The 15140-nt window shown below is 44.8% G+C and overlaps 1 protein-coding gene across 3 annotated transcripts in view; it reads left to right on the forward strand.

The window, feature by feature from the left end:
* The window catches only part of PRMT7 (protein arginine methyltransferase 7), a 58057-nt gene that overhangs the window by 5436 nt on the left and 37481 nt on the right, over positions 1-15140 (forward strand). For all 3 annotated transcript variants that reach the window (XM_066348917.1, XM_066348915.1, XM_066348916.1), the window contains exons 3-4: positions 4167-4203; positions 13198-13347. In XM_066348917.1, coding sequence (XP_066205014.1) covers positions 4167-4203; positions 13198-13347 — 187 coding nt within the window. The remainder of the gene's footprint in view (positions 1-4166; positions 4204-13197; positions 13348-15140) is intronic.

A 15140-nucleotide genomic window follows, 5' to 3' on the forward strand; every position in this document is an offset into this window, starting at 1 on the left:
CCCTAGTTGGCTTGCTGGGTGGATCCCGGTTGGGCACATGTGGGAGTCTGTCTCTGCCTCCCCACTTCTCACTTCAGAAAAAATATTTTAAAAAATAAATAAAATTAAAAAAAAAATAGTTTATGTCTCGATGTAATATACATTTCAGCATAAGACCCTTATTTTAGGATTTTTTGATGATTGAATGAAATATAATATCTGATACAGAATAAGGGCTCAAAAATATTTCTTTCTAAAAATTTTAGACATTATTTTCTGAGTGATTGAGATGTAAAACGAGAGAAAAAGGATTAGTTTGCATTTTGGAACACTAATTGAGAACAGTTTAGAAAGTGGGTTGGAGGAAGTGGACCCTTTGGGTGGATCCCCAAAGCAGAAGCAGTAGATGTGGAGAGAGGAGGAGACAGCTTTGAGGGAGCTTGAGTTTGATAACTGATAGGATGCGGTGGTGGAAGAAGAGAGAAAATTTAAGAAGCATCATAATTTCTGGTTAGAGTGACTAGGTGCATGGAACTGTTGTTTCCTAAGAACACAGGAGGAATTGGTGGTGTTGGGGAGGGAAGGTGATGGAGAAATAGATGTTTGGACATCCAGTAGAGAGGCCAGCGAGCAGATGTGTGAGTCTGGAGATAATTTGCAGTTGTTAGTGAAAGTTGAAACAGGGCTCTCAGAGACAGCATGGAGTGAGAAAGGTAGAAGGTGGAAGGAGTTCTGGGTAGCTGAGGAGGCCCGAGAACCAGGAGGGAATGGCCAGAGAGTAAAGAGGAAAGTGTTTCAGGAAGAGGGAGTGTCCATCAGGGCCAGAGAAGTCCTGGATGTTAGCATTTGGAGCGAGCTGGTTTTGGTTAAGGAGAGTGATGTTAGCAGAGTATGAGGAGTGAGTGGGTGATGAGGCAGGGAAGATGGGAAGTGACAGTGCCTCTTAAAAAGTGGAGAAAGGTTATAAAGGACCAGATTTTAACTCAACATCCATAGGAAGGTTCAGATGTTAAAACCTTGATGTGCCATGAAAGAACCCTACCCTTTTATTTTTTTAATTATTCATTTTAGAGAAGAGAGACAGAAAGAGAGAAAGAGAGAGAGAGAGAAGGGGGGAAGGAGCAGGAAGCATCAACTCCCATATGTGCCTTGATCGCGCAAGCCCAGAGTTTTGAACCAGTGAGCTCAGCGTTCCAGGTAGAAGCTGGATACACTGCACCACCACAGGTCAGGCGAGAACCCTACCCTTTTAGTGCTGTGCTCTTGAAAGTGTAGAGTACGATTGCCTGTGTTCCAGTTGCCTGGAACACCAGTGCAAATACTGATTTCTAGACTTCCCGCCCATTCTGGATCAGAGTCTCTTTGTATGTTTGCTGGGAATCTGCATTTAAAGTTAGCCCTGCAGCCCTGGCTGGATGGCTCGGTTGCTTGGAGCATCATCCCAAAGCACAGGTTGCCGGTTTGCTCCGCGGTTGGGGCACATGCAGGAACAGCTTGATGTGCCCCCCCCCCCGCCCCCGCTCTCCTTCTCTCCCTCTCTCCCTCTCTCCCTCTCTCCCTCTCTCCTCCTCCCCCTTCCTCTCACTGAACTCAATAAAATAAATTTAAGTAAATAAATAAAGTTAGCCCTGCAGTGATTCTAATGTTGACCTGAGGCTGGAGGTCGTCTGTTTAGTGGGAGTGCCTTAGTTTTCACCTGCAACTCTCAGAAAGCATCTTTGGGCTGGGCCTGCTGACTGCTCGGGACTCATCCTGACCCTTCTAGAGGTTTTCAAATTTGTAAATTGCTACTGTCAAAAAAATGGATAATAAACTCTCCTCCCTTTAACACTCTGTCGTTTGGTCAACTCTTATTTTTCCCCAGTGTTCAACTTAAGGGAAAGTGCTGGTCATACCGCTCATATATACGGCAGATGCTTATTTTCCCTTTCCCCACTTCCTCTCCCTAGTGTTAGATCTGTGGTTATCCCAATGTACAAACGTATATAAGATTATTTAAAGTATTAAAGAAATTGAGTCTTAGTTACTCTGAGGAAAAAAATGTGTGACTTATAATATCCATATGTTAGTGGCTTTGGAGTTACTGTGACAAGGCTAACTACTAGAGCATTCTTAGATCTGAGGTTCTTTGCTAAAAATACATATTTTTTTTGAGATTTTTAATGTAGTACCAGAGAATTATAGCATATAACTGTCAATATAAGAAATCCCAAGGCTCAGTGGATAGAACATTAGCCCAGTGTGCAGATGTCCCGGGTTTGATCCCCAGTCAGGGCACACATGAGGAGCAACCATCTTCTTCTCTCCTCCTGCTCCCCTTTCTCTCTCTCTTCCCCTGATGGTTCCATTGGTTCGAGCTTCAGCCTCAAGTGCTAAGGACAGCTCAGTTGATTCGAGCATCTGGCTCCAAACAGGGGTTGCCAGGTCCCGGTTGAGGTGTATGCAGGAGTCTGTCTCTCTATCTCCCCTCCTCTCACTTAAAAAAGAAAGAGAGAAAGGGAGGGAGGGAGGGAGGGAGGGAGGGAGGAAAGGAAAGGAAAGGAAAGGGAAACGGAAAGGGAAAGGGAAAGGGAAGGGAAAGGAAGGGAAGGGAGGGAATTCCAAATCTGTAGATAAGATTTTTAAGAGTTTATTTGAGCCAAACTGACGACATATGCCCAGGCGCCAGATCTCAAATCCACCAGATAATAAGTTTTGTAGTTTATTCTATCCATTTGAAATTAAGGAGTGAGCCTGACCTGTGGTGGCGCAGTGGATAAAGCATCAACCTGGAGCACTGAAGTCGCCAGTTTGAAACCCTGGGCTTGCCCGGTCAAGGCACATATGGGAAGCAACTACTACTGAGTTGATGCTTCCTGCTTGTCCCCTCCCTCTGTCTCTCTCCTCTCCTCTAAAAATCAATAAAATTAAAAAAAAAAAAAAAAAAAAGAAATTAAGGAGTGAAGTAAGATTACATGAAGATGGGAAAGCCTGACTGGGCGGTGGCACAGTGGCTAGAGCGTCGGACTGGGATGCCAAGAACCCAGGTTCGAGGCCCCTAGGTCGCCAGCTTGAGTGAGGGCTCATCTGGTTTGAGCAAAAGCTCACCAGCTTGAGCCCAAGGTTGCTGGCTCGAGCAAGGGGTTACTTGGTCTGCTGAAGGCCCGCTGTCAAGGCACATATGAGAAGGCAATCAATGAAAACTAAGGTGTTGCAATGCGCAACGAAAAACTAATAATTGATGCTTCTCATCTCTTCATTCCTGTCTGTCTCTCCCTGTCTATCCCTCTCTCTGACTCTTTTTCTCTGTCTCTGTAAAAAAAAAAAAAAAAAAAAAGATGGGAAAAAGTAAGGCAGGGATTGGCTTGTACGATAGTTAGCAAGATTATGTGCTTTCTTGAGGATGGTTTATTTTCTTTTTCTTTTTTTAAAAGAATTTATTGATTTTAGAGAGAAGGGAGAAGTGGGGGAGGATTGGGAAGCATCAACTCATGGTGGTTGTTTCTCATATGTGCCTTGACGGGCAAGCCCAGAGTTTCAGACTGGCAGCCTCAGCATTCCAGGTCGACGCTCTATCCACTACGTCACCACAGGTCTAGGGAGGGTGGTTTATTTCAAAGGTGTGTTAACTTAGGAATTTATGATCATAGCACCCTGTGTGGTTACTTTCCATAAAACCCCTTTTTTGTCCACATAATTCTTTTTTTTTTTTTTTTTTTAATTTTTTTTTTTTTTTTTACAGAGACAGAGAGAGAGTCAGAGAGAGGGATAGATAGGGACAGACAGACAGGAATCGAGAGAGATGAGAAGCATCAATCATTAGTTTTTCGTTGCAACACCTTAGTTCTTCATTGATTGCTTTCTCATATGTGCCTTGACCATGGGCCTTCAGCAGACCGAGTAACCCCTTGCTTGAGCCAGCGACCTTGGGTCCAAGCTGGTGAGCTTTGCTCAAACCAGATGAGCCCGCACTCAAGCTGGGGACCTCGGGGTCTCGAACCTGGGTCCTCTGCATCCCAGTCCGATGCTCTATCCACTGCGCCACTGCCTGGTCAGGCTTGTCCACATAATTCTATTAAAATAGTTTAAAATCTGCCTGGATGTTTGTTTCATCTGATTTAAAAATGCATTGATATATGTAAATATATTCATAGGTTGATGTATCTTATCATTAGCTAAGGTTTCTGACCTCTCTTTTTGTTTTTTAGATCTTCTTATGCTGATATGCTACATGACAAAGACAGAGTAAGTGTTAAAGGAAACCATTATTTGATATGGGGTTTTGAAACCTTGGAGTACATGAAGACTGAAAACTCCCCCTGGTGGGGGAGGCAATACCCGTTGGAGGCATGATGTTAGAATGATGCTGAGAGTCAGTGTGATGTAGTGGTTGGGAAATCAGTCAGGAGGCTGGGTCTTACTTCTGGCTCTGCAGCTGACCTGAGTGTGAAGTTGGAGAAAACATGGGAACTCTGTGGACCTCATTTATTAGGATTCAAAATGAGCGGGATGTACTAGCTGACCCCCATAACCTCTAGATAAAAATTCTCTAATTACATGATAATTAGAGAATTATCCTTGTATAGTCAGTTTGTAATTTAAAAATAAAATCATTCACCTTGTATAGTCAGTTTGTAATTTAAAAATAAAATCTCTAGCGGTCACTGCAGACTGCATTTTGTAAAGCAGATTTGGTTTTTTATTGTAGGATAACATTTCAGCTTTCCTCGTTCATTTTTCTTTTATCTGAGTTTTCCCGTTTGAGTTATAGTCTTGTGATGTTAGCAGCCTAGAATTTCTTGGTGTACCAGAGTACTAGACTAGTTGATCTCATCTGGATGGTTTGGAAGCTAGGAGGCTTGAAGGAGAAAGAGGCAGGGCCAAGCTTAAAAACTGAGCAGTACAAGGCAGGAGAGGGAGCAGGGCTCATGGTGGGGTTGGTCATTAGGCTGCTTGGTGTCTCCTTCACCCCGCCTGCCTATGGTTTGGAAGCATGTGACAGAACAACCTTTTTAAGCATCATTTGTGTGTAGGCACTAGGTGCCTCCCTAATTTTCATTACATATCTGAGTGCCTTTGATGAACTGTTGGGAAATTATGGAATGTGGAATGAACATTATTATTGGCTATTCACTACTCTCTAGCTTAATGGTTGTGGCTTCTTATTGACTCCTGAGGCTGTGAGCCTCTCTGATTTTAGTATCATCTACAGAGAGGGTCTTTTTTGTCCCAGCTGTCAGGGAACTTGGACAAACGGTATTGCCATCCATCCAGTCAGCAAAGCCAGAAAGACGGCACCCTTTTCCTCATCTAAACCTGCAATCTGTCATCAAATTCTGTGGATCATTTAACCCCACGGCTTTCTCAGCCCTCATTTATTGGTGTTGGCCCTTCCTTCCTTTCTTTTCATAGCAGCCCAAGGTTTCTTTTCTTTTTTATTGATTGATTTATGAGACAGAGAAGAAGGGAGAGAGAGAAAGAAAGAAAGCATTCATTTGTTGTTCCACTTAGTTGTGCATTCTTTGGTTACTTCCGATGTGCCCTCACTGGGGATTGAACCTGCAATCTTGGTGTTTGGGGATGATACTCTAACCAGCTGAGCTAACTGGCTAGGTCCCAAGAGTGTCTTTCTGAAATGCCGGTCTGACCATGTTACACTTCTACTTATAACCTTTCAGTGGCCTCTCATTGCTTTCGGGACAAAATTCAAATTCCTTGGCAGAACATTCATAACTCTTCATTATTTAACCCTTTAATTTTTGCTCTCCCTCCCAACTCTGCACATGAGGAAATGGGGTCAGAACTCGCTGGTTAGTGGCAGAGCCAAGACAAACATGTTTCACTACTTTTGCTGGTGCCTTACATTTTGTTGTTGTTTTAGAATAACCATTATTCCCATAAAATTATCTTATACTTCTTTGCAGTCAGTCCCCAGTGCCCATCCCAGTCAACTACTGGGATCTACTTTCTGTCTCTTACTCATTTTGCCTTTTCTAGAGATTTCATGTAAGTGAATTTATATGATATATACCTTAGGTGTGTATTTTCATATTTTTGAAGTTCATGTTAAGTATGTATTAGCATTCATTTCTTTAAAATTTTTTTATTGAGTTTTTTGGGGTAACATTGTCTAATAAAATTATATAGATTTCAGGTATACAATTCTATAATACATCATCTGTATATTTGTGTGTTCATCACCCAAAGTCAAGGCCCCTTCCAAGTATTCGTTTCTTTTTATTGCTGAATAGTATTCCATTATAGGGGTATAGCAACTGTATTTTGTTTATTCATTTACCAATTGACAGAGATTGGGAGTATTTTTAGTTTTTAGCTATTTTGAATTTTGAATTGTCCTATTGTAAACATTCACATACAAGTCTTTATGTGGAAACATGTTTTTATTTCTTTCAGCTGGATATATGAGTAGCATTGCAGGGTCTATATGTTAAGTGTATATTTAACTTTGTGATTTTAATTTTCATTTTTTTTAATTAATGATGTCAAAGATCTTTTTTATTTTTCTGAAGTTGGAAACGGGGAGGCAGTCAGACAGACTCCTGCATGCGCCCGACTGGGATCCACCCGGCACACCCACCAGGGGGAGATGCTCTGCCCATCTGGGGCGTCGTTCTGTTGCAACCAGAGCCATTCTAGCACCTGAGGCAGAGGCCGTGGAGCCATCCTCAGCGCCTGGGCCAACTTTGCTCCAATGGAGCCTCGGCTGTGGTAGGGGAAGAGAGAGACAGAGAGGAAGGAGAGGGGGAGGGGTGGAGAAGCAGATGGGTGCTTCTCCTGTGTGCCCTGGCCGGGAATTGAACCCGGGACTCCTGTATGCCAGGCCGATGCTCTACCACTGAGCCAACCGGACAGGGCCAAAGATTTTTTTTTTTTTTACAGAGGCAGAGATAGACAGGGACAGACAGACAGGAACGGAGAGAGATGAGAAGCATCAATCATCAGTTTCTCGTTGCACGTTGCGACTTCTTAGTTGTTCATTGATTGCTTTCTCACATGTGCCTTGACCGCGGGCCTTCAGCAGATCGAGTAACCCCCTGCTAGAGCCAGCGACCTTGGGTCCAAGCTGGTGAGCTCTTTGCTCAAGCCAGATGAGCCCGCGCTCAAGCTGGCGACCTCGGGGTCTCGAACCTGGGTCCTTCTGCATCCCAGTCCGACGCTCTATCCACTGCGCCACAACCTGGTCAGGCCCAAAGATCTTTTTATGTGCTTATTTGTAGTATATCTTGGTGTAGTTTAGGGTTTTTTTTCTTTTTTTAAGATTTTATTTATTGATTTTAGAGCTAGGAGAGAGAGAGAAAGAGAGGGAGGGGGCAGGAGCAGGAAGCATCAACCCGTGTAGTAGTTGCTTCTCATATGTGCCTTGACCGGCAAGCAAAGGCTTTTTGAACTGCAACCTCAGAATTCCAGGTCCGTGCTCTATTGCGCCACCACAGGTCAGGTGGTGTAGTTCAGTTATGAACATAGGTAGACTCTGGATAGACACTGCTGTCATTAATTTGAAGAGAATGCTAACCCTGGTTTACTGTTCAGGATGTTGCTTATCAGGGTTCTCAGGTGATCAATCAGCTCATGGCTGGAGTGAGACTCCCAGGCCAGCTCCCAGGTCCCCTCAGTGTTACCCAGAGAAAACAGTGCCCCCCCCCCCTTTTCCAGGATGTAATGTATTTGATGGTCAGATTTCTAGTTCCAACAAATTCTAACAGTTGCCATACTGATTTTTAAAAACTCTTTCTTATTATGGTAGAAAACACATAACATCAAAGTTCATACTGATTTTATTCAAGACATAAATGTATTTACTTTAAGGATCAAATAGTTCTATAAAGCCTATTGTGAAAACAGCAGTCCTCTAGTATATCATTTCCCCCAGACAAAATAAAAATTTTCCTTTTTTTTTTTTTTTAGATTTTTTTTTTTAATTTTTTATTTTTTATTCATTTTAGAGAGAAAAGGGAGAGTCAGAGGAGAGAGAGAAGGGGGGGGAGGAGCTGGAAGCATCAACTCTCATATGTGCCTTGACCAGGCAAGCCCAGGGTTTCGAACCGGTGACCTTAGCATTTCCAGGTCAACGCTTTATCCACTGCGCCATCACAGGTCATGCATTTTTTTTTTAGATTTTATTTGTTGGTTTTTGGAGAGAGGGGAGAGAGAAAGAGAGAGAGAAAGAGAGGGAGAAAGAGAGGGAGAAAGAGAGGGAGAAAGAGGGGGAAGAAGCAAGAAGCATCTACTAGTAGTACTTGCTTCCTGTAAATGCCTTGACCAGTCAAGCCCAGGGATTTGAACCAGTGACCTCAGCGTTCCAGATCGAGGCTTTATCCACTGTGCCACCACAGGTCAGGATTAAAATATTTTCATACTTAACCCCACAGGCAGCCTATTTCTCTCTTTGAACTGTTTGTTTTGTGTTTACGTCCATATCTAAATAACTATTACCTATTGACTTCCCACTGTGAGAGCTGATAAGTTGATTTCCTTTCACCTTGTTCCCCTTCCCTCTCATTACAGAGTTTGTGCAAAGTCAGTATTCAGTGTTTCAGTAGGTGAGTCACTTAAACTGTTTGTGCCCTTGTTTTCTCCTCTGTAAAATAGAGAAAATAGTAGTTAAAATCATATATTTTATTAGGATTATATAAACACTATTCATAGTTGAGCCATGTGATATATTCCGGTTACTTTTCTTTTCTTGCATAACTGTTGCTAATAATTATCTTATTTTTTGCCTGACCTGTCTGTGGTGGCATGGTGGATAAAGCATCAACCTGGAATACTGAGGTTGCCAGTTTGAAACCCCAGGCTTGTCCAGTCAAGGCACAAAGGAGAAGCAACTATATATCTACTATGAATTGATGCTTCCCGCTCCTCTTCCCTTCTCTCTCTTTCTCTGTCTCTCCTCTTTCTAAAAAAAAAAAAATCAGGCCTTGGTTAGTTGGCTCAGCAGTAGAGCGTCGCCCCGGCGTGTGGAAGTCCTGGGTTCAATTCCTAGTCAGAGTACACAGAAACGCCCATCTGCTTCTCCACACACCCCCCTCCTTTCTCTCTGTCTCTCTCTTCCCCTCTGCAGCCAAGGCTCCACTGGAGCAAAGTTGGCCCAGGTGCTGAGGACGGCTCCATGGCCTTTGCTTCAGGTACTAATGGCTCCAGCTGCAATGGAGCAAAGCCCCAGATGGGCAGAGCATCGCCCCCTGGTGGGCATGCCAGGTGGATCTCAGTCAGGCACATGTGGGAGTCTGTCTCCGTGCTTCAGGAAAATAAAAAAAAAAACCAATAAATAAAATCTTTAAAATAATTATTATCTTAATTTTTGCTTTTTTTTTTTATTTTATTTTATTTTATTTTATTCAGTGAGAGTAGGGTAGGGAGAGAGAGAGCCTCCAGCATGCACCCAGACCAGGATCCACCCAGCAAGCCCACTAGGAGGCGATGCTCTGCCCATCTGGGACATTGCTCTGTTGAGCAACGGAGCTCTTTCTTTTCTTTTCTTTTTTTGTGTGACAGAGACAGAGAGATAGAGAGTGGAACAGATGGGGACAAACAGATAGAAAGAGAGAGAGATGAGAAGCATCAATTCTTCATTGCAGCACCTTAGTTGTTCACTGATTGCTTTCTCCTATGTGTCTTGACCAGGGGGCTACAGCAGAGTGAGTGATCCCTTGCTCAAGCCAGCAATCTTTGGGCTCAAGCCAGTGACCATGGGGTCATGTCTATGATCTCATGCTCAAGCCAGTGAATCTGTGCTCATGCTGGTGAGCCCGCGCTCAAGCTGGTGACGTCGGGGTTTCAAATTTGGGTCCTCTGCGTCCCAGACTGATGCTCTATCCACTGCGCCACCACCTAGTCAGGCTGCAATGGAGATCTTCTTAGCTCCTAAGATGGAGGCTGTGGAGCCATCCTCAGACCTGGGGCCAACTTGCTTCAATTAAGCCATGGCTGCAGGAGGGGAAGAGAGAGAAGCAAGAGGGGGAGGGGTAGAGAAGCAGATGGGCACTTCTCCTGTGTGCCCTGACCAGGAATTGAATCCAGGACGTCCATACGCTGGGCCAGTGCTCTACCAGTGAGCCAACCAGCCAGGGCTTGCTTTGTTTTCTATTTACACATCAGTTTTTTACGCCCAAACTTTCCTCCAGTTTTCTAAATTTTCTTTCAGAAGTAAAGGTCAAACAATCAGCTGTTCTGTCAGTTTATTTTCTTGGACATGTCTCTGGGATCCTTTTGATCTGCTCTATTGTGGATAAAGGTGCTCCCCAGACCTTCTATGTATGTCAGCTTGGAGTTCTTGTTTATTATCTTGTATATTATTGAGCCCTCTGTTTCCTGTGTGGTTAACTCTCTTTTTAGTGAAGCACATCCTTCTTCAGTTTCCTGTGAGAAGGTAAGGTTTTTGAGAGACTTTGTTTGTTTAAAAACTTTTTTTTTTTGTATTTTTTCAAAGTGAGAAGTGGGGTGGGGGGCAGGCAGACAGACTCCCGCATGCGCCTGCTGACTGGGATTCACCTGGCATGCCCACCAGGGGGCGATGCTCTGCTGCTACCGGAGCCATTCTAGAGCTTGAGGCTGAGGCTGTGGAGCCATCCTCAGCACCTGGGCCAACTTTGCTCCAATGGAGCCTTGGCTGCGGGAGGGGAAGAGAGAGAGAGGAAGGAAAGGGGAAAGAGTGGAGAAGCAGATGGGTGCTTCTCCTGTGTGCCCTGGCCAGGAATCGAACCCGGGACTTCAACACACTGGGCTGACACTCTACCTCTGAGCCAACTGGTCAGGGCCAAAACTTTTTTTTTTACCCTTATACTCTAAAACTTAGGCGAAATATGGATTCTAGTTTGGAAACCTCTTCCCTTCATTATTTTGGCATTACTATGAGTCTTGTGAAATTCATTGTTGCTATTTTGAGGTCTGGTACCATTCTTTTTATTTTACAGAGACAGAGAGAGGGATAGACAGGGACAGACAGACAGAAACGGAGAGAGATGAGAAGCATCAATCATTAGTTTTTTTTCATTGTGCATTGCAACACCTTAGTTGTTCATTGATTGCTCTCTCATACGTGCCTTGACCACAGGCCTTCAGCAGACCGAGTAACCCCTTGCTGGAGCCAGCGACCTTGGGTTCAAGCTGGTGGGCCTTTCCTCAAACCAGATGAGCCCGCGCTCAAGCTGGCGACCTCGGAGTCTCGAACCCGGGTCCTCTGCATCCCAGTCTGACACTCTATCCACTGCGCCACCGCCTGGTCAGGCCCATTCTTTTTATTTTTTTTTTAATTTTATTTTTAGTTTAAAATAGCCCTGGCCATTTGGCTCAGTGGTAGAGCACTGGTCCGGCATGTGGATGTCCCAGGTTTGATTCCTGGTCAGGGCACACAGGAGAAGCATCCATGTGCTTCTCTACCCATCCCCTTCTTGCTTCTCTCTCTCTCTTCTCCTCTGTCCTGCAGCTATTGGCTCAATTAGAGTGAGTTGGCCCCAGGAGGTGAGGATGGCTATATGGCCTCTGCCTCTAAGTGCTGAAAAATGGCTCTGGAGCAAGGGCCCCAGGTGGGCAGAGCATCGCCCCCTAGTGGACTTGCTGGATGGATCCTGGTCAGGGCACATGCGAGAGTCTGTCTGTGCCTCCCTCTCCTCACTAAAAATGAAATCAAATTAAATAAATAAAATATATATGCCTGACCAGTTGGTGGCACAGTGGATAGAGCGTTGGACTGGGATGCAGAGGACCCAGGTTCAAAACCTGGGTCTTAAAAGATTTATAGATATCTTCCCATGATTTTTAGTTATTCTCAACAGAAGGTTATTCAGCTAAGCTCTTACAGATGGAAGATGTATCTGTCAAGTTACTAAAGACCAGAACTGAAAAACTTCATAATGCAAAGAAATAATTTCCTGAGGGGGGAAATACATTTTAGACAAGGAAACTGTATGAATTAGAGTCCAGTAAAGAAACCAAAAGCCACATTACATGTTTCATCAGGGAATTGTTTACACAGGTGTGGGAGGACTGGGAAGCAAATGAGAGCCCTGAGGTAAACATGGGAGAGGAAGAGCAGGAAGCAGCTACCTTGCCCAGTGGGGAAACAGAGAGAAGATTGAGGTTTTCCAAATCTAGAAGCTTGAAGGAGAGGTCCTGTGGAGCTTGTGCCCAAGTTTCCAAGAGGGATACCTGTTTGAGTGCTGCTGCTCCCTCAGAGGGGCCCAGGAGGCTGGTTATGGGAGTGCTGGCAGGAGCTGGCATCTGGAACCAGCTGCTTCGCATGGGAGGACACTGATGAGAGCAGCAGCCATACAGGAAGGGGACAACGTTTTTCTCTCCTACAGTGTGTCCATAAAGTCATGGTGCACTTTTGACCGGTCACAGGAAAGCAACAAAAGACGATAGAAATGAGAAATCACCAAATAAAAGGAAAACTCTCCCAGTTTCATACCTATTCAGTGCAGTTCGATGTGGGCTCACACACTGATTTTTTAGGGCTCCTTAGGTAGCTATCCCGTATAGCCTCTACAGACTCGTCACTGACTGATGGCCTACCAGAACAGGGTTTCCTTCAACTGCTTATCCCATCGAGTAATGTTATTCCTGTGTGGTAGCGCTTCATTATATGATAAATGCGCCGATATTCACGTTGCACTTTGGTCACGGATTTGAATTTAGTGAGCCACAGAACACATTGAACTTTCCTCTGTACCGTCCACATCTCGACTGGCATGGCCGTGGGTTGATCCGCTGTATACACGGTGTTGCGTCATCATCTGCGCATGCGCACATGCTGCCACATCATCCTACAGAAACTGGAAAGGTTTTTCTTTTATTTGGTGCAGATTTCATATTTCTCTCGTCTTTTGTTGCTTTCCTGTGACCAGTCAAAAGTGCACCATGACTTTACGGACACACTGTACTTTCCAGTCTCCCTCTGGATCCATCTATGTGCCTAACAGCTGGGAAGAGGAGGAGGTGTTTTCAGGGCCCCAGCATCACTAAGCAGACTATAGAAAATGGGTGTGGAGGGGAGAGACATTGCTTAATAAAGGGCAGGAGGCTGACCCAGTGCTCTGGTGCTCTCATAGGGCCTGCCCGACTCAGCTAGCCATTGCTATTCCTCGAGGGGCCAGAAAGGCCATGAGGTCATGATTTACACTGCTGCTGCCAACTGTGACTCCAAAACTTCACAAAGCAACTTTCTCCTTACTTAAAATAACTAGTATGAAGTGACAGCTATTTCTTCTTTTCTCCTAGAATGTAAAATACTACCAGGGTATCCGGGCTGCTGTGAGCAGGGTGAAGGACAGAGGACAGAAAGCCTTGGTTCTCGACATCGGCACGGGCACTGGACTCTTGTCGATGATGGCAGTCACAGCAGGCGCCGACTTCTGCTATGCCGTCGAGGTAAGCCGCACTCTTCAGGTGTGTGTTGTGCTTCTTGTGTAGGAAGTCCCTGATACCCCTTGCATTTGCCTATCCATTTGTTTACAGACATTCACAGAGTGCTCACTCTGTGCCAAGCACAGGCCCAGGTTCTGAGGCTAGAGAACTGAATCTGACAGTTTCTTCCTCCGGGGACATGTTTTCTCCTCTGAAAACTGGTTCTCAGCCTTGGCTGCATGTCAGGATCACTGAGGAGCTTTAAAAAATACTGATGCCTAGCTCTCCCTCCGTATTTCCCACTCCAGATTTTGATTTCATTATTCTTGTGGCCTAGGCTTTGAGATTTTTGAATATACACCATGGTTGAGATCTACAACTTTATTTTTTTAATGTTTATTTTATTAATTTTAGAGAGTGAAGAAAGGAGGGAGAGAAAGACAGGAACATCAGTCTGTTCCTGTATGTGCCCTGACTGTGGATTGAACCAGCAACCTTTGCACTTTGGGACAGTGCTCAACTGAGCCATCTGGCCAGAGCTGAGATCCATTGCTTTCTTTATTATTATTATTATTATTGTTGTTGTTGTTATTATTATTAAGTGAGAGGCAGGAAGGCAGAGAGACAGACTCCCGCATGCCCCCTGGGATCCACCTGGCAGGCCCTCTGCTGGGCAGTGCTCTACTCATCTATGGCCATTGCTCTGTTGCTCAGCAACCAAACTGTTTGAGCTTCGGAGGCTAGGCTGTGGAGCCATTCTGAGTGCCTGGGCCAACTTGCTCGAACCAATCAAGATATGGCTGCAGGAAGAGAAGAGAGTGAGGGAGAGAGAAAGAAGGGAAGGAGGAAGGGTAGAGAAGCAGATGGTTGCTTGTCCTATGTGCCTGGACCAGAAATTGAACCTGGGACTTCCACATGCCAGGCCAAAACTCTACCACTGATCCAATCGCCCAGGGCCCCATTACTTTCAATGTTCCTATCTTATTACGTTTACCAATCGTTTGGCAATCTGCCATTTCTTTCCTGTAATCAAACATTAAACATATGTTATTGTTGGAATCCATGGGAGTCCGAAAAGACCAGAGTAACAGGCTTTATTGAAAGGAAGAAAGGAACCCTGCCGGGCACTTCTTCCTGGGGAGAAGAGCGCCAGTTACAGACTAGGGGAAAATTATATAGTGTTTGGGAGCGCCAGAGAGGGTACTGAGTCAAAAGTTCTGGTATGTTCCCTTTTACAATTTTAGAATTTCAGCTTTCTGGAGTGCTCCTTCTTGGGGCAGGTTGACCAGCTTCTTGGAATTCCTCTGCCTCAGGGGCGATAGTCCAGTAAGGGTGAGGTCAGGGAGCCAGGTGGAACAACAAAAGGGCAGTTGGAGTTGTGGTAAATTCATATATCTATCATTTCTCAACTCTGTGGTATAATAAAAAAGGAAAAGAGGTGGGGAGAAGGAAAGGGTATGGGAAGGAAAAGAGGTGGGGAGAAGGAAAGGGTATGGGGTTCAGGAAGGAGGTTTGTCTCTGACCGGCCATCTTCTGGAGCTACTTCCTGCTATTATCCCTATTGGGAGCCTCCTTTGTGAACCCCCCCCTCGGGGTAGTTGGAGTAGGGGTTGTAGGTAATCCTGGCGATTTCTTTCATTTGAGCCTGCAAGAACTTGATAAAGACAGAGGCAAGCATTAAAATTAGGCACAGGATTAGGATTGGTCCTATAATTGGTGCTAGCATCGAGAATAAGGGTTTTTTCCACCATTGTTCGGAGTAGGGGTGTATTTATAGGGTTCCAGATTATTCTGTTTCACGAGGTCAGGTTTCAGGG

This window comes from Saccopteryx leptura, chromosome 9 (assembly GCF_036850995.1).
Source record: "Saccopteryx leptura isolate mSacLep1 chromosome 9, mSacLep1_pri_phased_curated, whole genome shotgun sequence".
Taxonomy (NCBI): Eukaryota; Metazoa; Chordata; class Mammalia; order Chiroptera; family Emballonuridae; genus Saccopteryx; species Saccopteryx leptura.